The sequence below is a fragment of the Leptidea sinapis genome, chromosome 47 (genome assembly GCF_905404315.1).
Source record: "Leptidea sinapis chromosome 47, ilLepSina1.1, whole genome shotgun sequence".
Classification (NCBI taxonomy): domain Eukaryota; kingdom Metazoa; phylum Arthropoda; class Insecta; order Lepidoptera; family Pieridae; genus Leptidea; species Leptidea sinapis.
The window spans coordinates 7,434,086-7,458,276 of NC_066311.1; the positions used below are offsets into that span (position 1 = coordinate 7,434,086).

At 35.1% G+C, this 24,191-nt stretch overlaps 1 protein-coding gene across 6 annotated transcripts; it reads right to left on the minus strand.

Annotated features, from left to right (window-relative positions):
* Positions 1-141: 141 nt before the first annotated feature.
* Positions 142-21,367, minus strand: LOC126978201 (keratin-associated protein 5-4-like). 6 transcript variants are annotated; one of them, XM_050826977.1, is made up of 11 exons: positions 21,250-21,367; positions 16,453-16,479; positions 13,999-14,025; positions 12,616-12,645; positions 11,552-11,575; positions 10,667-10,693; positions 8,411-8,437; positions 4,994-5,020; positions 4,098-4,124; positions 2,566-2,592; positions 142-247 (listed from the first exon to the last, which is right to left on the minus strand). In XM_050826977.1, the coding sequence occupies exons 1-11, from the start codon at positions 21,358-21,360 to the stop codon at positions 206-208; spliced, it is 396 nt and encodes a 131-aa protein (XP_050682934.1). In that variant the 5' UTR covers positions 21,361-21,367; the 3' UTR covers positions 142-205. The 6 variants fall into 6 exon arrangements, with proteins under 6 accessions (XP_050682934.1, XP_050682935.1, XP_050682936.1 ...); XM_050826978.1 differs by lacking the exon at positions 11,552-11,575; XM_050826979.1 differs by lacking the exon at positions 4,098-4,124.
* Between the last annotated feature and the right edge of the window lie 2,824 nt (positions 21,368-24,191).

The window sequence follows — 24,191 nt, forward strand, 5'->3', positions numbered from 1 at the left end:
AAAAGTAACTAACGTAAACAAAGTAGAATGAAATTCGATTTGTTTTCGATTATTTGGGCAGTCTTATAGAGCAGTTACTATTTGCAATGGGTATAATATTGAGACAAAATCGCCTAGCAGATGAGGGGAGTAAAAGACAGATAACTGTAATTATTTATTTATTGTGTAATTAATACATAAGTGATTAATATATTCATTATGGTGATTACCACAGCAACACGAACTTCTGGCATTCATCACCATCACACTGTCAAAAAAAAGTATATCAATGTACACAAGATATTAATATTATTGAGAACAACAAAGAAAATACCGATCTAACAACGGATTTCTGGGGACAAACGAGCAGTTTAACTGATACCTAATTAATGCCAGACGCCAGAGGAATTAACGCTAGGCACTAAGAGCGTTACTGGTCTGTACGATGATTACAAATCTTTTCTTAAATGTACCCATGTCGTACCAACGTTAAAATACAGTGCATCTTGTATTGAAAAAATAATTATAATAATCTTTATTACAAAAAGAAACAACCAAGTATACAGTATACAATACAGACCATATTAAAGATATGGATATATACAATAGTTACTGTCATTCCTGTAGATAACCTCCTGCATCCAATATATGAGTCGTGTTTAAATAATACACTTAAACTATTTCATAAAAAGTAATTACGAATTAACTGTTTAGATAAATATAAATTATCGTATATTAGATGCATCAACCTTGAATTCATTAAGAAAATTTATTGAAGTAGGCGTTACTTTGCGGATATCCATAATAATCCAAATGTTTTGAGTTTTCTTTAAATTCTCTTTATGACTCATATCAATCAGTCTCGTGCCAGATTTTGGCGAGTCAACATGTCCTGAGGATGCCTCGTGTAGAGGCGAAACACGTGTCAAATTGTTTAAAAGACAAATATTGGCGGAATTAACACTAAAGATGTCTCAAAACATTTGGATACTTGAAAATAATTGTGCTTCGTGAACATGATGGTCGTGATTACTGTCACAATTAGCAATTGCATCTAAAAAATACATGATTTATTAACTATAACAGGTCAACTTCGATCGCGGTCGATCAGACTATATAAAGACTGTATCACAAAAGTATAGCATTCCTTGTCCAAAGAATAGCGTAACTCACGGACTGGTAAAAAAAGAAGGATTCCGTGTCACCTTACATAACAGTGTAGCACAAAAACAAGCCGATTAACGTGTAAATATAATATAGCCCCACGCACACACTTACACTACTACAGGCCGATAGGCGGCCATTACGAGAATTGTCATCGTCTGTGACAGATCAGATTGCGTCTCAATAAAATATTTTAAAAATGCCGTCGTGCGTTGTGAAAAAGTGTAAAAACGATACTATATAAGTATTTGTGGCAATATATGATTATTTAAGGGAGAAAAAATTGTGTAACTAGTATCCCCCGTAACCGCACACACACTAGCATAAAGGTGCTTCACTTGCTAATATCACGGCGCGGAGTCCAGGTTAAATTGAGAAATTTTATACAAATATAACATAATATCATCTAGATAAAACAGTGCTGTGTGAGTACCATAGAGCATCAGCTATAGTCTGTACCTAAGACTCGTACAAAATTTTCTACAGCGATCATTCTTTTCTTGCTTTTTGGCAAAATTACTGGATGGTAAATTTCTGACGGACGATGACGAAAGTGTAGTTTGTCGGGATTTTGATCACGAACTTATCTCACGAATTGTGAGGGAAATCCAGCCAGCGATGGAAAAGACATACGAGCATTCACTGGAGAGAAGCTACTTTGCACTGTATTCCAGCTAGATAGGAACTACAGCGACGCGTTTTCCCTTCACGCCAAATACATAGAGTACAAGCAGCTTATATTCGGTTAGAAGGGCCCGGATGACATTCATGAGCTACTGAGACTTAAAATTAACTTATGTGTCAAAGTGATGAACGTTCAGAAATGAAAGCTTTCACGAATTCCGAGCAAGAACATTGTATAGGGAATGACGTATCACTAACCAACAGTAAAAAGTATTGCACGTCTCGTCTCCTGCAGTTAGTCTGATGGTGAGTGATCATCATCACCTATACTCTCAAAAGACACCACCACAAACATAATTTACTACAATAGATTTATGGTGTGAGAAGTTATTTGAAGCTTTTTTGAATAATTTTCAACCATATAAAAATTTTTATATGGTTGAAAAATACCTTAACTTATTATTTTGACTGTAAGAAATAATATGGCATAAAAATATTATTAAAAAAGCTTTTTTTTTTTTCTTAGCAAACCCTTTCATTTGCTAATAATATAATGTGCATAAAATACTTGGTACCCTAAGCCATTGGGAATCCAATCTATTGTTTCAGAATAACGCCACTTATTGTCTAAGTTTCCGTTGACACAGTTTGAGGTATTTATTGCGATATTAATTCTGAACAAACATTGAATAATAAATAAATGCTCAGAATATATTTAAACTGACGAAAATATCAACTTGATGAGTGTTAGCTTTACTTACTTACTTTAGTTAACTTACATTAATTATCTAAACTTACCAAGGACGTACAACTTAGTCCTGTGCACTGAAAATAAAATGTTATAAATATTACTTAATACTTAAGTATCCATTCCTACTCTGTGATATAAATCCCACGCAAGAAAAGTTCACACTGAAATAATTGTGATATAAATCCCACTGAAGACACGGTCACACTGAAATAATTTATAAAAACGATAATAGATGGCGCATACAACAAATTAGTTAATCAATCTTTTAACAATCATTTTTCTGTTTTCCGTTAATTCCGTCTTCGTTTCCGTCAAAGAGAAGTAATGTGCAAGCATTATTGTGTTTCGTTTTGAAGGGCACCGTAGCTAGTGCAATTAATGAGCTAGTTAGACTTTACATCATAAGTCTCAAAGTGACAAGTGCAATTTCGATAATGCCTAGAATTTAGTTTTCAAACAAGAATTCTGAGCGGCATACATGGCAGGGCACATCACTTACAATCAGGTGGACGTCTTGACCGTCTCCTTACTTCTTTTTAAAACTTTTAAATCAATTTTTAAAGCTTCCCTTTACATATTAAATTACTTATCTCTCACACAAAACAAAAATGCTCAAAAGACACATTGACGATACTTATATAGATCTTCTTCTTCGGGTACCATATCTCTCTAAGAGATGTTTGCAATCATCTCTTCTCTGTCTTTAGCCTTTTTTTTCGTGTCGTCAGCTTTCAGAATTCCCATTCAAGATTTAATGTTCTCATGCCGTGTACTTCTCCTAGGGCCTTTACTCCTGCCTCCCTCTATTTTGCCCTCAATGATCCTCCTTATTATATCATATTTTTCTCATTCCTCTATACAATTTTTCATTCGTTACCTTGTTTGTCCATGAAATTTAGAGAAGCGTCTATACAACCACTTCTCAAAAGAATTATACTTATTATTATATATTATGTACCTGGACGAACGAGCCTTGCTTAAATTTTTAAGAAAGTACAAAACATGAACAAAAAAAACTAATGTGACATCTGGATTCGAACCGGGGTCTTCTGCTTTTCGAATCACCCAATGTCCCACCTCAGCTATTATAGACTTGTATAACGTGGCGAAATTTACCTTTGTATTCTTATATTATTGTAGCTGTTTCTCATTAAAACACGAATAAAACTACATTTTTAAAATTGAAACCTAGCTAGATCGATTTCTCGCCCCCGAAACTACCTGTATACTAAATTTAATTAAAATCGTTGGAGCCGTTTCCGAGATTCAGATTATATATTTTTAAGCAAGAATTGCTCGTTTAAAGATATAAGATATATGGATACCCCATAATATCAATACATAAAAGTGAAGCTTATATAAAGCGTAAGTGTTCCTTCTAAAAAAGCCATATGAACAACCCGGAAATTTGTTGATGGCATATTAATTTAATTTAATATTCTAGTTTACTTTTAAGCTCGTATGAAAACCACTAGGCCATGAAATTCCTTTCTTAAGGTTACACAAAGTTTTATAGCCGACATAATGCACATACAACTACTCAGCTAAGTACAGATATTTTAATTTAAATGAAACTTACATTTGAAACGCATTGTTTCCCTGTGCACTGAAATTGTATATAAAAATTATTATACTTACCTCACGGTTGAGTAAAAAAAAAAGAACTCCGCGCCGTGATATTAGCAAGTGAAGCACCGTTATGCTAGTGTGTATGCGGTTACGCGGGGATACTAGTTACACAATTTTGTCTCTCTTAAATAATCATATATGGCCACAAATACTTACATAGTATCGTTTTTACACTTTTTCACAACGCACGACAGCATTTTTAAAATATTTTATTGAGACGCAAACTGATCTGTCAAAGACGGTGACAATTCGTGTGCGGGTTCTGTATTGTACACATTAATCGGCTTGTTTTGGTGCTACACTGTTATGTAAGGTGACACGGAGTCCTTATTTTTTTACTAGTCCGTGACTTACGTTAGATCATATATACGTCTAGATAGACTATGAAAGCTGTGTAAACATCGAAAAAAAATGAGTTTAGAATTACTAACCTCCATTTTGAGCAATTCACGCACACTAACACAAAATGTCATACAAATCGCGAGTGTAAGACGTAGCTTACCACGCACACTAAACTAATATTCCTGGCCTGCTTTTATCGGTTTTCTAACAGCAAGAGACTATCTTGACGTATAAATTATCTAAGATCCTTACAATTAAAATAACTACATACCATTGCTTATACGATTTGAAATTTAAGAAATCATCCAAATATAACAGAGATTAAACACAAAATATTAATAAATATTGGTTTAGTTGCATCAGTCATAAGCTTTTAAAAAAAAATCTGCTAATTCAAATTGAATTTTTTTCGCTATATGAAAAACATATTCATGAGGAAACATTTTATTAAAATATAACTGTGTCATATTGAAATATATTTAAGTTATATTTTACTTAACATACCTTTGATTTGCACATTATGCCAGTACACTGAAATCAAGCAAAATGTATGATTTTATTTTGTTTCTGACCTTTTCCACGGACAGCAAAAGAAGAGCACACAAAAAAGAAAATACCTAATTTTGCAGCCATGAATTTTGCTTTTCGTATCACTTGATTAAATACTTGAGAACATGATTTAGAATAATTGCTAATTGGTTTGTTTTACGATACCTGGGCTAAATGAGAAATCACAAAAGCAAAAGGTGAGGATTTACAAATTCAAACAGAACAACAAATATGGCACTATAGGTTCAAGATGAGGAAGAAACTGCAACCACCCCGATCAATATGTCAAGTGCACCAGGACTCATATGCTGCTGCAAGCCAACTGTTCAATGTATTAAGTGCACCGTGGCCAATATGCTGCTGCAACTGACCCGCTCGGTATATTAAGTGCACCGGGACCTATATACCGCTGCAACCAGCCCACTCGATGTATAAAGTACACCAGGGCCCATATGCTGCTCCAACCGACCCGCTCGGTGTGTTAAGTGCACCGGAATCCATATGCTGCTGCAACCGGCCCGCTCGGTGTCCTAAGTACCGGGACTCATATGCTGCTGCAAGCCAACTGTTCAATGTGTTAAGTGCACCGGGCCCTATATACCTCTGCAACCAGCCCACTCGATGTGTAAAGTACACCAGGGCCCATATGCTGCTCCAACCGACGCGCTCGGTGTGTTAAGTGCACCGGAATCCATATGCTGCTGCAACTGGACCGTTCGATGTGTTAAGTGCACTAGGACCCATATGCTACTGCAACCGTGGCAGCGAGCACGTGGCCAGTGCCCGCCACGTCTCACATACCTTGCTTGCCAGGATCACTTCCTGAATCGCCACGCCTGTTCAAACCAAATTCGAAATGCAACCTGGCTCCTTATTTCCTCTCCTTCCTGTTCCTATCCTTTATCTTTCTCGAAATTACTTCATACTTCTGTTATTATTATAGCTATTAAATTCAGGTTATCTTACATATTTGTGTACCTATTTGTTTTGTATAAAGTAAGCCATAGTTAAAGTATCTAGTCCCTAGTATTATGTTCGTTTAAGTATTCTTAAATAGCAAGGTTTACCCAGTTTCCTCGATTCCCCTAAAATTCCAACTAACTACAACATAACAAAATGTTACCCCCATCTATCAGAAATATTCTTGCGCTTTACTTTTAAAATACAGATTTCATGTTTGTGAAAATTGGCATTTTTCAATATCAACAGTATTTCAGCCTTCTTCGTTCTGGACGATTTGTACAATGAAATGGACAACAACGTCCCATATTTTAATAATTAACTGAAATCACCATGGCAACCATTGTTTGTTGGGAGCCGATGAACTGGGTCCAAGCAAAAAAATCGCATACGCGAAAGGGATAGCAAATATTGTAATGTATCTCGCTTACTCTCTATACCAATCTAGTTTATGTGTCTCTGTCACGTTATTATTGTTATTTTAGTGATGCATCCAGATGCATCTATTGTTCATCTTCTATTTACGCTATCACCGCTACCATATTTATGTTCTTCTGGTATCTATGTAGTAATATTTCGTGCGAATGACGTCAGAATAAATTAAGGTATACTCGCATCATACATAAGACCACCTCTTCTACAACTTTGATTGCCTGGTACTAATTTTTATTTATCTGGACGCGTTCGCGGTCTGCTATATGTACATGCATATATGCACACACTATAGCTGCGTCTCGTAACGGTGTCGCGCGTCCAGAGATTTTATCTCATCTAAAAATATGCATACCGCGCTAAAAGAAGTTTTCATTTCAAAAAAAAATATTCACCTACATATTATGCAATACTCACTAAATACAGGGCGGACCAAAAGTCCGTTTATAATTAGAATGATGATTAAAAAAAAACTAATTACAGTAGATCAAAACTGTTTATTGTTTTCGATAGTAAACAAAAGGGGAATTTATTTCTTAAAAATCACATCATCCATATGCAATCCTTCATTATTCTGGCATTGCTGCAATCTAGAGCGGAAATTTTCGATGACAGCTTTACATGTTTCTGTTGAGATGTTTTGGATTTCTGTGCGAATACGATCCTTTAATTCGTCAAGAGTTACTGGATTGGTTGGCTGGAATGCAGGGGTTTTTGATCACCATAACATAGTGTCACTCCAATATCGACAATTTTGTCTATTAACATGCCCATTTAGGTGGAAGTGTGCCTTGTTGAGAAAAAAATGTTTGTTAAACTGGTGAATCGCTCTACCATTTCGTTTGCAAACTGCAACCCAGTGGCATGGTCCTGAGGCCTTAATTCCTGCACCATTTAGATTTTATAGGAATGTAGACTTAAATCTGTCTTGAGAATGCGGTTTAATACATCATTATCTTGGCACGTTAAGGACAGCAGACCGCTTTCGAGTTGATAGTCCAGGATAAGGAAATTAATACAATACCAAATGCAAGCAAAAATGGAAGTAGAAAAAGAACTAGAAGTACAGGGTGGACCAAAAGTCCGTTTACATTTGAATCGGTTGCCGCGTCTAGCAGCGGCGGCGGAGGGGGGTGGAAGGGTTACGCATTGCAAGAGTGTCAACGTGCATTTTGTGTACGCGAGTACTATCGAAACAACGATTCTGCGACCTTAGCTCAACGAAAGTTTTGCAATCATTTCAAGATACGACACAAAAATCAAGCTCCATCAGGTGTGTTAATTAAAAAATGGGTGCTCAAGTTTGAGAAGACGGGTTCAACAATGGATTTACGTCGATCTGGCCGGCCTAGAACGTCGAGGGACCCCGAAAACGTGGAGCGAGTAAAATCGTCTGTTCGTGACCAAATGCAAGCAAAAATTAATTAATTATTATGTATTAATTTCCTTTTTTCAGTATTATGTAATAATTTATAACGTGCTTTAAAATTCCATGTTAGTTAGTTAGTTCATACCATTTACTCTTTACAAAAACCCGGCAAACTTTGTTTTGCCATACAAATTAAGTACCGACACGTCCGCTCATTGTAGTTGTACACTACAAAGGTCTGATATAATAGTACTTTTATATTGTTACGTTAAGTAATATTGTAAAACCTTAAATGCATATGTTTAATAGCTGTCTTTGTGTTGTTCACTATATTCAGTATTTTTGAAAGGATCAGTCAGCTGGAGATAATAAGACTATTAGACAAGCAGTCATCAGTACAAAAATGATACTGCTACTGCATATGCGTTGCAGCATGAAGGCCGTTTATTTGCGCATGGTGGTTTTTTTTCGTAGATAATGAAGTTCAACAAAAATTCATATTGATAATTAATATTATCTTATTTAAAAGTATAGAATAGCAATATTTATTGATCATACTTATTAGTGTAATACAGAGTTAATATTATTAGTTAAATCGTAATAGTTCTTACCGTAGACACACACTTGTCTCCACCGCACTGAGAAAATGTTTGGAACACAAAACTTAGTTTAAGCGTTAAATTGAGGTACAAATCAATTTTTTTGTCGAATGAAATTTTTCATGAAAAATATTAATTATAAAATATCAACTTAAACCATTTGTCTTATTATTAGTTCATTACTCTTCGACAACGCTCCTCAATGAGTCGCCTAGTGTCGGACTCGGAATCTTGAGCGATTGCTTCTTCTGAGGTAAACTGGTGGGTCAAAATTAGCTTTGACGAAAATGGAGGATATAAATAGCACAGAGCAAGGCTGTACTTCAAACCGGCTCACATTCTAGAACTCTGCAAAGCTGAGCTGTGCAAAGAGACAGCTCTATCGAATTGCTATAATTGTCGGGAGGCCATAAACTTGGATATCACCATCAGGATGCACATAACATTTCTCTGAAGAGCAGTCTTCAAGGGACCCTCTGCCACGTACAATCAAACTGTGGAATGAGCTTCCTTGTGTTTTCCGGGATGATATGACAAGAATATTTTCCCAAAAAAGCGTAAATATTCCTTAAACGCCGGCAAATCTTCTGTGCTTCCTCTGCCGTTGCAGGAGAATGTGGGAGACTGTGATCACTTAACATCAGGTGTTCAGTACTCTCCCTTATACTCCTATTTCAAAATTGAAAAATGTAATCCCAAGTATGTAATCATTTGACTTTTTTTCTCGATTTTTTTTTTATGGAATAGGAGGACAAACGAGCGTACGGGTCACCTGGTGTTAAGTGATCACCGCCGCCCACATCCTCTTGCAACACCAGAGGAATCACAAGAGCGTTGCCGGCCTTTAAGGAAGGTGTACGCGCTTTTTTTGAAGGTACCCATGTCGTATTGTCCCGGAAACACCGCACAAAGAAGCTCATTCCATAGCTTTGTAGTACGAGGGAGAAAGCTCCTTGAAAACCGCACTGTGGAGGACCGCCACACATCCAGATGGTGGGGATGAAATCCTAACTTGTGGCGTGTCGTGCGAAGGTGGAATTTGGCGGCAGGAATCAGGTTAAAAAGCTCTTCGGAACACTCCCTGTGATAAATGCGGTAGAAGACACACAATGATGCGACGTCTCTACGCAACGCCAAGAGATCCAGCCGTTCACAGAGCACTGAGTCCCCGACAGTTCGAGCTGCTCTACGTTGCACGTGGTCAAATGGATCGAGCAGATACTGGGGTGCGCCAGACCAGAGACGACAGCAATACTCCATGTGTGGCCGGACCTGCGCTTTGTAGAGCGCTAGAATGTGGGCCGGCTTGAAGTATTGCCGTGCTCTATTGATGACGCCCAGCTTCTTCGAAGCCAATTTGGCTTTGCCCTCCAGATGGCCACGGAATTGGCAATCGCTCGAGATTTCGAGACCCAGTGTTCCGATACTAGGCGCGGCTTTAAGAGAAGTGTTCTCGAAGAGCGGTGATACCACAAATGGGGTTTTTTTAGTGGTAAACGCGCAAACTTGAGTCTTCTGGGGGTTAAATTGGATAAGGTTCAATTTACCACATTCCGCGATTTTCTCGAGAGAGGACTCGATAGAAGACACAAGTTTCTCCCGGCACTGGTCGACGATTTCCCGAGAGAGATCTGCATGGCCCGTGTATACGGCATCACCAGTGCTGTCGTCCGGATAGCAATGTATTTTGGAGGTGTCATATCATTGATATGCAGAAGAAACAGCGTAGGAGATAGCACACAGCCTTGGGGCACTCCAGCATTCACGGGCTTCGGGTTCGAGCAATATCCGTCGACAACGACCTGTATGCTACGCCCAGTGAGGAAGCTGGAGGTCCACTTGCACAAGCTCTCGGGAAGCCCAAATGATGGAAGTTTTGAGAGGAGCGCTTTGTGCCATACACGATCAAAGGCCTTCGCTATATCCAGGCTAACTGCCAGGCCTTCCCCCTTGCTTTCAATAGCCGCCGCCCATCTGTTATCATGTGTTAGGTATACCAGAAGATCACCTGCCGACCGTCCATGGCGAAAGCCGTACTGTCGGTCGGTGATCAACTGGTGATCCTCTAGGTATACTAAAAGCTGGCGGCTAATTATGCTCTCCATGATTTTAGAGAGCAGGGAGGTGATAGCAATAGGCCTGTAGTTCGCCGGATCCGAACTGTCTCCTTTTTTTTGGATCGGATGGACAAAGGCTGACTTCCATGAGTCAGGGACTACGCCTTTTGAATAAGAGTTTCGTTGGCCTAAAATAAGACAATGAACTTACTTGTGATTCGCAGGTGTCTTCCTTGCACTGAAAATTATACGTAAACTGAACAATTTCTCACAGTAATTAAATATTTAATCATAATTGCGACTTGAAGATCAAGTCATATTCCATTTCAGCCGGAAGACGCCCACTGGTAGACAAAGGCCTACCTCTAAGGTTTGCCATGACGATCGGTCCTGCGCTGCCCCCATCCAACCTCCTCCAGCGATCTAGTCAAGATCGTCGGTCCACCTTGTGGGCCTACCAACACTAAGTCTTCCGATACATGATCGTTATTCTAGGACTTTACTGCCCCAACGGCCATTTGACCGTCGAGCTATGTGTCCTGCCCACTGCCACTTCAGTTTCGTAATTATTTGGGATTTGTCGGTGACTTTGGTTCTGCTACGGATCTCCTCATTTCTGATTCGATCTCGCAGGGAATCTCCTAGCATAGCCCTCTCTGTTGCCCTCTCAGCAACCACGAGTTCCCTCATTAGGCCCATAGTTAGCGACCACGTCTGCGTTCCGTATGTATTCACTGGCAACAAGCACTGGTTAAAAATAACAGACAATGCTTCTTAGTAAGAATCAAGTTCAAAATGAATAGTTTCGAACCTAAAAACACCTTTCCCCAGAAATTCACGCCACTTCCATTTATAAGCAGTGGTTCGTTACACCGTCTATATCACCGGCAAATACTAAAAATCTTTATGAACATTCAGAGTTGGAAAAATAGACGACGTTTCCAGCAATCAATTGGCAGCTACGGATACTGCTTGCAGTGCAGTTTAAGCGTATCTGGCATGTACAACCAAACTATCGAAAAAACTGCGTGCGTCAAAGGATGAAACGAATATCATCCATATGGAATGGCAAAAATGAGTGTCAGAGATTACTTACCCAGGATATATCAGGATACAGGATCTATTCCTCCAAAGAACAAAAATAAAAGAAAAACCCAAAGGCAGAATAAATAATAATAAGTTATTTTGTATAGGACTCATTAGACCACCTGGATAACACAAGGCAACAGAACTGCCTGACTATGAAACTCGAGAGAGTTACTCTGTATACTACAAAATGTTACCATAGCAAATATAAAATGTAGTGGATTTTAACAAATGGGGACAATCATAAAATAAAATTTTAGTTCTCTGGAGTTCTTTCAATGTACATAAACCAACACAAAAAATTCAATACGATGATCAGTATTCGAAAAACATATTTTTTTGAATACTGATCATCATGGAATTCCACTTTCAAATTTTTAATAAGTTTTCTTTTTTATTTTTTTTGAACAGGAGGTGAGTTTTCTTCCCTGTAAAATAATAAAACAACAAATTTGGTATTTCGTTTCATCTTTAGTAATACATTTCTCTTTGCAAAGATTCTTTTTTTATGACAGTAAGGGACGAGACGAACAGTACGTTTAGCTGATGGTAATTGATACGCCCTGCCCATTACAATGCAGTACCGCTCAAGATTCTTAAAACACCCAAAAATTCTGAGCGGCACTACAGTTGCGCTCGTCTCCTTGAGACATAAGATGTTAAGTCTCATTTGCCCAGTAACTTTACTAGCTTTGGTGCCCTTCAGTCCGAAACACAGTAATCTTTACACATTACTGTTTCACGGCTGAAATAGGCGCCGTTGTGGTACCCATATTCTAGCAGACATCCTGTGCATAGGTAAAGATTGATCCTTATCATCAACAGAGTCCATTGGTTTAATAGTACAGGATGTATAGTCTTGTATCTGTCCAAAGGTCAATAAATTAAAAAAACTAAATATACAGTTATTGGTTTCTTATAAATCGAGGGTATGACTCCTTTCACGACTTTTCGTCTTTTCTTCTCGTAGTTTCCGACTTGGCCATCACCACTCTTCTCAAAAAACCACTTGTATAATGATAACTATTAGTTCATTTATTTATACTTATGTCATTTTTATTATAACAAACTTACATGTGCGTAGCATCGGTGGTCATCTGCCATCTGAAATTTAAATCTGTATATGACATATCTAGTAATCTAGATTTACTATCATCTATATGCATAAAGATGAATTGCTGTTCGTTAGTCTCGCTAAAACTCGAGAACGACTGCACATCGGTGCTAATTTTGGTCTTGAATTATTTGTGGAAGTCCAGAGAAGGTTTAAAAGGTGAATAAATAGGAAAATGCTGCTAAATTAAATAAAAACAACAAATTTGTTTTTCCTTTGATGTGTCCATACATAATTTCTATGAGAGAATATATTGACGCACGGTTTGACAGTTCTGCTGTGAAACAATTTCATTACGACAGCAGGATGCATATTTTACGAAGTAATTTTTGATGTTATGATATATTATTGACAAATTCATATAAAAACATTATTTAATTTATTAATATACAGAACAACGTCTGTCGGGTCAGTTAGTAAGAAATAAAATGTTAGAATAATGCGTAAATTATTCACAGATTTCCAAGAAAAAATATCAGTGAAGATTCTAAAAGGATCATACTATTTCCCTGCTAAAATAATATTAATTAAAAGACATCTATGTATTTAATTTATTGAGTTCCAGTTTTTCTCTCTAGAAAATACATTTCAAGCCAATGCTAAAGTTGATTTAAGTAACAATACCTCTAATTAAAAAATCACACAAAAATAACTATTTAGATTTGAATGAGCGACATCTCAAGTCAATTTCCTAATATGCTATATAATATTGAAGTTAAGCAATTTAATAACTGTAAAGTAGATCCTGTAGAAGGAACCACAACCTGAGAGTTGAACAAACATACCATGATTTACGGATTATATCTCTTTCGGATGATTGGCTCAGTTGCTAAGAGCACTCGGACGGAACATTAGAGTTGCGGGTTCGAGTCCCGCATCGTCCTTAAATTTTAGTACAAATTAATTTGGTATATTTAATATCAGAAGTAAGGTATATCACTTAAAATTAAGAAACTGTTTAAATGTTATGTCTTGACACTTGCAAACAATGGTTGATAAGACTATTTCTGCCGTGAAGCAGCAATGTGTAAAGATTATTGTGTTTCGGTCTGAATGGCGCAACGCGGCAAACGCGACTTAACATCTTATGATTCTAGGTCACGAGCGCAATTATTACGCACAGAATTTTTGGATTTTTCAAGAATCCTGAGCGTTACTGCATTGAAATGGTCAGGGCGTATCAATTACCATCAGCTGAACATCCTACTGGTCTCGTCCCTTATTGTCATAAAAGAAAACACAAAATATATGCAATAATCCCCTGAGGCGCCACAATTTAATCGCTACAAATATACGACATAGCTTTAAAAAAATCGACAGATATCGTCGGGTATACGACTTACCCCTGAAGTGCAGTTACTTCCCGAACACTGGAATTGAAATAACAATAAAAAGTAGTATTACTACGACTCTTGTGTATTTAATTAAAGAATTAACAGTTTTTTTGTGTATATTTAAGTCATGTTCGTCAATACTAACTCAAAGTGTTGTTTTGAGAACTAGCTTTAGATAATGTAATATTATAAAATAAAAACACAAAGAAAATAGATATTTGGACAAATAGACTTGAATAATTATGTTAAGGGTACATTAAGATTTCTTTAAACAATTTAAACTAATTAAGAAATTTATATAAACAAGATTTCCATTTGCAAACAGATGAACTGTGGATGTCAGTTACTTCACTACCTTCGAGTAGTAGGGCACAAATTTTATAGATATAGTTATGGAAGGACACGTTATTATTACAGAACGGAATGAACAAAAAGAAAACAAAGAAAAACAAAAAAAGAAAAAAAAGCCCGCTGAGTTTGTTGCGCCCATTCTTCTAAGGTCTGAGGCATTCATTTTGGAATGGGTGGTAGTTTTTTGACTTTCTATAAGTGATGTCACATCCTATTTTGAATAAAAATATTTGATTTTGAATGTTAAAAGCTGGCTTTTCATGTTTTGAAGACCGATTCTTAACTCTTAGATGAATACCCGACAAGAGGGTAGTAGAAATTGTGCCATCGAATATTTAGAATAAAGTCATTAGGCCATGCAAGTTTAAATGTATTTATGTATGTTCATATGTATGTTTATATGAATTTATGTATGTTGAAGTAAGTATATTGTATTAAATATATCATTGTCTTGTAACCCATAACACAGGCTATATGTGCTTAACTTGGGGCAAGATAATTTGTGTAAAAAGTGTGTCAAAAAAAATATTATTATTATACGCGAAGAAAATGTTTATGAATTAGGATGATTTGAGTGAATGTACCTGAAAGCTATTGATACAAGCTATAAGACCAAGTAAAATTAATCATCTTATAAACAAAACATCTTATAAAAAAATTTATAAGTATTCTTGATTTGTTTAATACGTTTATCTTGACTTATTTAGTAGATTTTGTTAATTTCTTAATTTCATTACATTATAGAATGGTTGTTTTATAACTTATATTTATTTTATGTAACTATTTCACACAATATAATTTAGCATGCGGTATTCACCTTAAAAGGTAATGCATTTAGTAATAAGACCCTTGTAAATTAGCATAATAATAATAATTATAAATGTATTATTGTAATTACCACTGGTGAATCTAAATAAATAAATAAATAAGTGTCAGAACTTGGTGAGGGAATAGTGTGCCGTACGGCACTTTCGGTTATGGTGTATATGAAATATCTAGTGTCCAGGACACTGTCGATTTCGGAAGGCTTTTCTGCTTAAAGTAAGTATTAAAAATATAGGATATAGATGTCTCTAAAACTGGAAGAAGGATTTTGGTCCTTTTTAACCAATTGGCTGTAATTGTTTGGATTATTTTTAGAAAATATCATTCTATAAAGCAGAGATTAAAATTATATTATATATATATATTCGTGCAACCCAATTAAGACAAAGTGTGGTATTTCGATTTGTTCCTGTTTCCCCCCGCAAAGTTTCGCCCCACACAAAAAATTCTTGTTTCGCCCCAGATTTTATGCCTGTTTCGTCTCGAAAATAAAAATATTGAATAATTTGTTACTTTATTCTTGTTTTGCCCCACTTTTTGTTCTTTATTCGCCCCGGCCATTAATTACAACATGTTTTGTACGGACAGCATACAAACTATTTTAAAAATCATATTTTTGACGTTAAATATTATTAATGAACTCAACAAGTTAGTATTCAATACCAGAAATCAATTAATGGAAACAGGAGCCTTTTAACTAATTAAAATTTTTGCTATTGCTCTTATATATATATAGAATATTGTTGTAATTAACTTTTTTTTTCTGGCTGTACAAAAATAACATTTTAAAAAGTGGGACGAAACAGGAATAAAAATCAACGTGGGGCGAAACAGGAATGTGGGACAAAAACCCGGGGCGAAACAGGAACAAATCGGTATTTCGTCGAAACCGGGGCCATCGGTTTGTTGAGATCAATGGATTTATATATAGCTGTATTGAAGTATATATCTATAATTTCTGTAACGTAATCAACCCAGGCTGTAAGAAGTTCTAATGTCATATTATCATTAATCAAACTTTAACTGAATAAACTGTGTTTTACTTATTAATTAATAGTAGAAGTTGCGAGTAATTTTACTTGTCCCATGTCATGCTGATCGTTAGTCATTCTATGCTGTGTGTCTAAAAAATTTAAAATACATAAAATAAAAATGCAATTGGTTCATAGGAAGACCATAGCCGAAGGAAAAATATAAATAATTCAATGTTACATTCATACTTAGGAATCCTTGAACTTAATTAATAAAATTATAAAAAAACATTTGAAGATATTTTTCAACAATTACCTTAGCATCGCACGTGCTGGAAACTATCTGTAATTTAAATGTTACTATAACTATCAAAACAATAATTATAATATAATTTATTTCTCTTAAATATATTATAAGTTTACACGAACTAGTGGCTGAAGTCACCTTTTAGGCAAATAATACCTGTACCAGGTGTCTCCGCTCTTCAATTTCAGCAATATGTTATTTTTAACAAAAGTTTTATTATAATAATAAGGTAATGAAATGAATATAATGAAGTTATGAAATGAATAAAAATTTATAATTTAAATATTTGAAAAGTTATTTTTGAATACCTTAACAATACAACGACACAGATTTACAATAACAATTATTTATAATTCGTAAAGAACAGGTCTAATATAACATACCTGATTTTTTTATTTATCATTGAGGACAACAAATGATCTCCGAAGAGTGCAAAGATTATCTCTGCCTACATTTTGCATACCTCCTTCTTATACAATTTACAGGATATACAAGAATACGGGTCTCCTGATGATACATATCAATGCCGCCTATATTATCTTGCACAGCACAGAATCACGGGAGAGTTACCTGCCTTTTAGGCCCTATACGCGCTTTTTTGAATGTATCTATGTCATATCCACTTGCAAACACCTCAGAGGGAAGGACAGTGGAGGTACGCCATATATCCAGACGGTGGGGGTGATAATTTAACTGTGGCACAATAGACAATACATATGTCTACTGTGACTGTGGCGTGTCGTGTGTTGGTAGAATTCGCCAACAAGAGTGTGTGTACTCCATGTTAAATGCCATTTTTTTATGACAGTAAGGGACGAGACGAGCAAGACGTTCAGCTGATGGTAATTGCTACGCGCTGCCCATTACAATGCAGTGCAGGCTTCTTGAGAAACAAAAATTCTGAGCGGCACGACAATTGCGCTCGTCACATCTCTAAGTCTCATCAATGTGGGCCACCTAGAAGTAGAAGTGACTATTTCCGGCTCGAAGGTTGTTGAAGATTGAAGGGAGGCAACGGTCATCAACCCACTCTCCAGTGCCACGTCACCCAGTTACTTCATAACTACCAGCAGCGACACCGCACCGCAGCTACACATTTATAATATTTCCACATACTATAAATGGTTACTTTGTGCTGTCAATAAATATTTAATTATTGTTTCCTTCACCACTATATGGTCCTTCGAGCCGGATTAGTAACGTAGTAATACAGACTTCTATTGAAAACACCTAGTTTCTTCGAGGTCTTCGGGTGAGGGTAAAGACGCATTGTCTATTCGTCATTTTGGAGGTTACACTGAACAATCTATATTTTAAACCCCTCTGCGACCTTTATAAGACTGGTATCTATATGTGTAAAAGCTCGTATAGTTGATCCAGATAAATACTAACCCTAACAGTCCTAAAAAAATTATGCATATAAAATGATTAATCAGTTAATCAATTTATATGCATAGTAATGCAAACGATTTTTAATGATAGAACAGGTGTTTCTTTTAAGCGCTGCCATTTACTGACAGACAATAAAAACTTCGGGCTTTTGTTGCCTCGATACGACACAAAATAATGTAATCATTCATAATACAGGACCTATAAATCTTGTCTGTAAAGCATTGCAAAAAATGCTATTCTTTATAAAGTTATCTTCATAAATTATAGCAATTTATTATGGACTTTCTAACAAATAGTCCATGCCAAAATGATTTTTCAAAATAACCTTTTTAGTCTCTCAACCACAAATATGAATAAGATGATAGTCTTAATGATTAATGATATTATGATAGTCGCTGTGGTCGTGTTGTGATAATGATAATACTTAATGACGTGAAAGTGATCTATTGCCGTTCTACGATAATTCAACGATGTTATCAAAATTCATTAAATAAATTACCACATCAATGTAGATGAGGCATTCAGGTAGATGCTGTTGGGCGTCACGGGTTATCCTGCATAAAATCGGCAAGCCGTACCAGTCGTCACGCCACCATTAATGAAGTCACCCGCTGGGCATTTGCCGCTCTTAATATACCAGTCCAATATACGTCCTGATGGAATGACGCTGGTGGCTTGGGCACGGGGAAGGGCGCTGGTGTGGGACGCGAATTGCGTCGACACTCTGCCTCCTTCCCATGTCCAAGTTACGTCAATTGGTGCTGAGGCCTGCTGCTTCGACTGCCGAAGACAGCAAGCATCGTAAATATGTTGTTTGCAGTGAGTCATATATTATCTTTGAAAGAAAAAAAGTCTTCGCGCCTCAATAAGGCTACTGGAAATCCAAGCGCTGGCAGCTATTTCAGTCAACGGCTCAGCATAGCTATCCAACGTGGAAATGCTGCCAGTATTCTTGGTACGCTTCCCCGTAATGATAGTTTTAGTTTTATGTAATCAGAGTATGAGAGATGTGTGCGTGACAAGCTACGTCTTACACTCGCGATTTGTATGAAACTTTATATTAGTGTGCGTGAATTGCTCAAAACAGAGGTTAGTTCTAATGTCTTTTTTTTGACGTTTTCACATCTGTCATAGTCTATTTAGACGTATAAATGATCTAATTTTAAGCTCTATAAAAGACTTTTGTCTTTAAGGACCTAAGGAAAGGTAACTATGAAAGTGAATGATTATTAATCAACCAGCACATGATGTAAAAATATAAGTACAGTCTGATTAATTTACGACTCACTTTGACAGAAATTCTGTCAAACAATTAATAGCATAATTTCAGTATATCGTAGAGCTATAATTGCTTGATCATTATTAATTAATGACATCCAATTCCGTGCGCCGCTTAAGCTGCTAATTACAGTCCCTGCCACTTCACTGTATACAATATTAATGAGATATTTATTAGAAGCAATTATAACACATGGCTTTGACTGTGTTTTTTTGTTACTCGGGAAAAAGAAAAATATTGTATTTTTAAAACTCATTAATACCGATTCTGATACGTTATATCTCGTCTCTTCAGGCTTCTTCTGAAGTCCTTGGAGACCCGAGTCTCAGCCTAGATGTATGCTAAGGGGATACAAAGATCTAATAAGATACATAATAGCTTTAAGGGTAAATATATACACTTTTATTATAAAGTCCCAGCCACTATTCAGGCATTATCTATAAATAAAATTAAATGTTTTATTAAAAAACGTACATCCTACTACTCCACAGGTGAACATCTAAGTGATCCGACAGCCTGGGACAAGATTATGATTATTTTATAGCAATAGCAATGACAGTACAATATTATATATTTTTTGCTTCTTGTCTCTCAGAGCGTCATTTGTTTCCGAAGCGGTAGTAGTGTCTAGTATATGAGAAATGACATCAAAAAGAATTCTGAAGGAATCAATTTTGAGAAAATAAATGCCTTTTATGCCTTTATCCTTATTTGATTAACAACTGATCCGTTTAGGTGACGAGTACTTATTTATTATAATGCATTATCTATGATATATTGAGCGATGGAAGGCAGCTCAGTCAAAACCGAATTTTTCGTCGGAAAAGGTTGATTCGTGGCAGTAAAGGTGTTAAAGTCGCGTGAGTATTATTGTCTCGTTTAGATTTCCGTGGAAATTTCATTTCATTTGGGTCCCTTTTGATATTTCCGTGTTTGAGAATACCGGTAACAATGGGTTCCCTCTATTGTTCGAGAAACACGCTACTGGAGAGAAGCATAATAATATTAAAATGGATACTAAATAGGACTTGATCGGGAGGTAGGATTTTATGAATGTTTATTAGTGGTGGCTGGAAGAACTTGTTATCGACATTAATATTCTTAAGGAAGATAAATTTACAGTACAGAATTTTATAAATTTTCTAAATTTAGGTTGTCTCATATACATTAGTATGTATGTACGTTATAAGCATCAAAAACAAGTCTGCTATCTATCGTAAAATTTGAAGTAAGTCTATTGAGAAGTTAATTTTTCCGTTTGTCTGGAGAGACATACAGACAAACAGAATAAGACAAAAATTCTAAAAAGTATATTTGCATTCGATATTATTTATAAAATCCACAGTATTCCTTTTTAAAAAAATTCAATGCAACTTGGTATAATTTTAACTTTGGTGATATTTTACTATAGTATAGATTTATAATAATATAGTAACTATATCTTTACGCAATAATATTATAATATTCCTATAAAGCCTTCATTTATTTACAGTGTGCGTGGATTTAATCATCTGCTATACGCACTCAATAATTTGTGTGGTAAAGTTTAATTACTTTACATTTTTCATTGTTTTTATTGCCTTTAAGTTGAAAACTTTTAATATTACTTCATAATACACAAAATATTTTATTGAAACAGATTTTATACAAATAATAAATGATACAATGTTTATATTCATAATTTGACTGCAATTTTTTTAATAAAATAATTTTTAACCTAAATAATAAAGAAATACTGATTTTGATAACGAATTACTGAATGACTACGGACCTTATTAGTTGAGATGTTTCAAATATTATTAAAAATTCATTATTAAAATAATCAGAATAGAAGTAGGTACGGTACATAAAACCTATGATATGCATCAATGGAGAATAGCGACGAAAAGATTACAAAGTTTTTCCTACAATTTGCACAAACTAAAGCAATGTAAAAAAAAACAAATCTCGAATGAAAACTTTGTTTTAATATGCCCGAACGAATTCATTGAATTTTTTACTGTGATTGCAGAAAGGCTCAGCTAGCATGTTATATAAATAATGAACATTTATCGACTTCCTTTCAACATCAAGTTTCACACACTCGATCTCTAATCAAGCCAATTAGAGAGACAATGTATTAGTTCAGTATTTACCTTTAGATGTAGACACACAACGACCACGTAAAGCCAACCCATGTGTGATGATAATGAAATAAGTGAGATGGGCGACCGACCACTCGTACGACGCGAGACCAATCGATTCATAATTCCATTAGCTCTCTCTTTAGAAATACTGACTGAATTACTTTATTTCATTATCAATTTAAAATTTTCCGATTACACGAGTACCTGTTTCTGTACTTTAGTACTTTATTTTTTTTTAATGGTTCACTAACAGATTTACATAGTAGATACAATAATTATGCAATTAATGATTATTATGCTATTATAATATACTATACTTTTATAATATTACTTAATTACCTTTAATAATTTGTATATTTTATTAAAAGAGTTTATTGCACCGTTTTTTCTCTCTCAGAGAGCCGTTTGTTTCCGAAGCGGTGGTAGTGTTTGAACTGACATCAAAAATTCTAAAGGAATAAATTTTGAAAAAATAAATACCTATTAATAAAAATTTTAAATTGTCATGTTAGAAAGTAGATTCATTAATTAAAGTCAAACACAACTTGTTTATTTTAGTTCTAATTCAATCGAAGGATTATAAACAAAAAAGAAAATAAAATAAATGAAAGAATCCGCCATGATGCGATATCCGAATCAACACAGAGAAAGTTTTCAAATGGTATTTAGATTTATTTGACTTTATTTTTTTTAACCGACTTCAAAAAAGGAGGAGGTTCTCAATTTGTCGGTACTTTTTTATGTTTGTTACCTCAAAACTTTCGACTGGGAACCGATTTTAATAATTCTTTTTTATTTGAAAGCTGTTCTTCCCATGTGGTCCCATTGTAATTTGTTGAATTGGTCCAGATCTGACAATGGCATCCATGAGAAAACCATAAAAGTCTTAAATTTGCTATACGTATGTGAATGATAAATTTACATTTATTTTTAGATTTTTCATTGCTGCACTGAATAATTTTGTAAATCTACACATATTTAGACAAATAGTTGGTTAGTTTACTTCAAATTTACTAAAAATAAAAAAGCAAAAAATTTTTTACAAAAAAAAACAACCGACTTCAATAACACTATTCCAAAACAATAGATATAATATGCACTAAAAAGTATAAAAATAATTGCGTATCTTTATACAATCTAAATAATTAATGTAATTCTAGTTACGATTATTGTAATTTTTGGAGTCGGTGTTAGCCAAGATACGTTTGTAACTATATACATAGTTATAAGTGAGATGTGCTTGAGTCGTGAGGAGGCGAGAGGCTAGAGCGGGTCGCGGCGGAAGGACACCGATTCCAAAAATAACAATAATTGCAACTAGAATTAGATTAATTAATTAGATTGTATAAAAATACGCAATTATTTTATACTTTTTAGTGCATATTTATTGTTTTGGAATAGTGTTTTTGAAGTCGGTTGTTTTTTTGTTATTTTTTTTTTTCTTTTCCTATGTTTATCATATAAGTACCTACAATATGAATGATAATGAATAATTTTATCACAACAAACAAAGCATAATATTACAAAGACAAACTTCTGATGGAAAGTTACCAAAGTACTGATGCGGTATTCCTAAGTTACATTGAGAGTTATACGTATTATGTAAATGTTAAAATTATTCTTTGTCGTGAAGTTTTGAGACCTGACAGAAATGTAAAACAAATTGTTTTACCAAATTTATATGCAGATTATACAGAGGAGGTACTTATTCAATACTCAATTGCTTATAAAAAGGACAGAATATTTTATTCCTTTCCGATCCGGGAAACTAAGAGCCTCAGATCGGCATGAATTTAGCGCGCGCGTAGCGTTCTGTCAATGCATATTATTTTAAGTGTATTAATAGATTGCCTATAATTATGATGATTTGAGTGAATGTATCTGAAAGCTATTGAAACAAGCTATAAGACCATGCAACATAAACTATCTTATAAACAAAATATGGGTCAGAACTTGGTGAGGGAATAGTGTGCCGTACGGCACTCTCGGATTTGGTGTATCTGAAAAATCTAATGCCCTGAGCCACTGCCGAATTCGGAAGGTTGTTACTGTATTTTTTACTATAAAGGTTGGAATAGACATAAAAATAAGGCCACGTATCTATAAGACAGCTTCAATATAAGTTTAAGATAATGAATAATTTATACAACAAATATTACAAAATATGGAAAATTTGTTTGCTTTTTATGTATCCGGGTTGATGCGACTTGGGTATTAATAGCGTGAATGGTCTCACAGGCTGAATTTTATTCTACCATTTACAGTCAGGTTACCTGCATGTTTTTCTGCCCTATAAAATCACGATTTTGAAGTAATAATCTTTAGGTTCGATTTGAGAGTAACTCAAAATAATTTTCAGGCGGACGGAGATTGTTACAAACTTTATATTGTTACAATGCTGACTGTTACTTCAACTGTATAACTGGTAAATAATGAGTGATAATTATTTTTAAAGTGAGAGTTAAAGTTAAATAGTTATCAGTTAAATAAATAGACAGGTGGCAGATGTCCCAGGAACTTATTACTCTTTTATCAACAAAGTACACGTGACATGTTAGAAGAGAAACCTGCATTGTGCATGAACCTCTTAACTGCTCATGATGTCCTGGTACATGTTGCTAGGATGACACATGATTTCAACCGCTTTGGAAGACATTACTATCACCGCTACCATATTTATGTTCTCCTGGTGTCTATGTAGTAAAGCGTCGTGCGCATGACGTCAGAATATATTAAGGTATACTCGCGTCATACATAAGACAATCTCTTCTTCAACTATGATCGCCTGGTACTTAAACACTGTATCAAGCTTCCTATCTCATTTTCTCCCACGTTAAATCTTATGAATTTATGTCGTTCTCTTTAAACTGTGGCGCTTTTTCGTTTTATCGACTTTCAAATCACAACGATGCTAAAGAAGTTTTAACTTCAAAAATCAAGAACTACATAAT

Excerpts from the sequence above, each read along its gene's own strand:
- LOC126978201 (XM_050826977.1), bottom strand. The coding sequence starts at position 21,360 with ATGAATCGATTGGTCTCGCGTCGTACGAGTGGTCGGTCGCCCATCTCA. Across the intron at positions 10,694-11,551 it reads TGTATCCTGATATATCCTGG|TGCAAGGAAGACACCTGCGA; the intron begins GTAAGTAATCTC and ends TATAATTTTCAG. Across the intron at positions 5,021-8,410 it reads GAGACAAGTGTGTGTCTACG|TGTACTGGCATAATGTGCAA; the intron begins GTAAGAACTATT and ends GCTTGATTTCAG.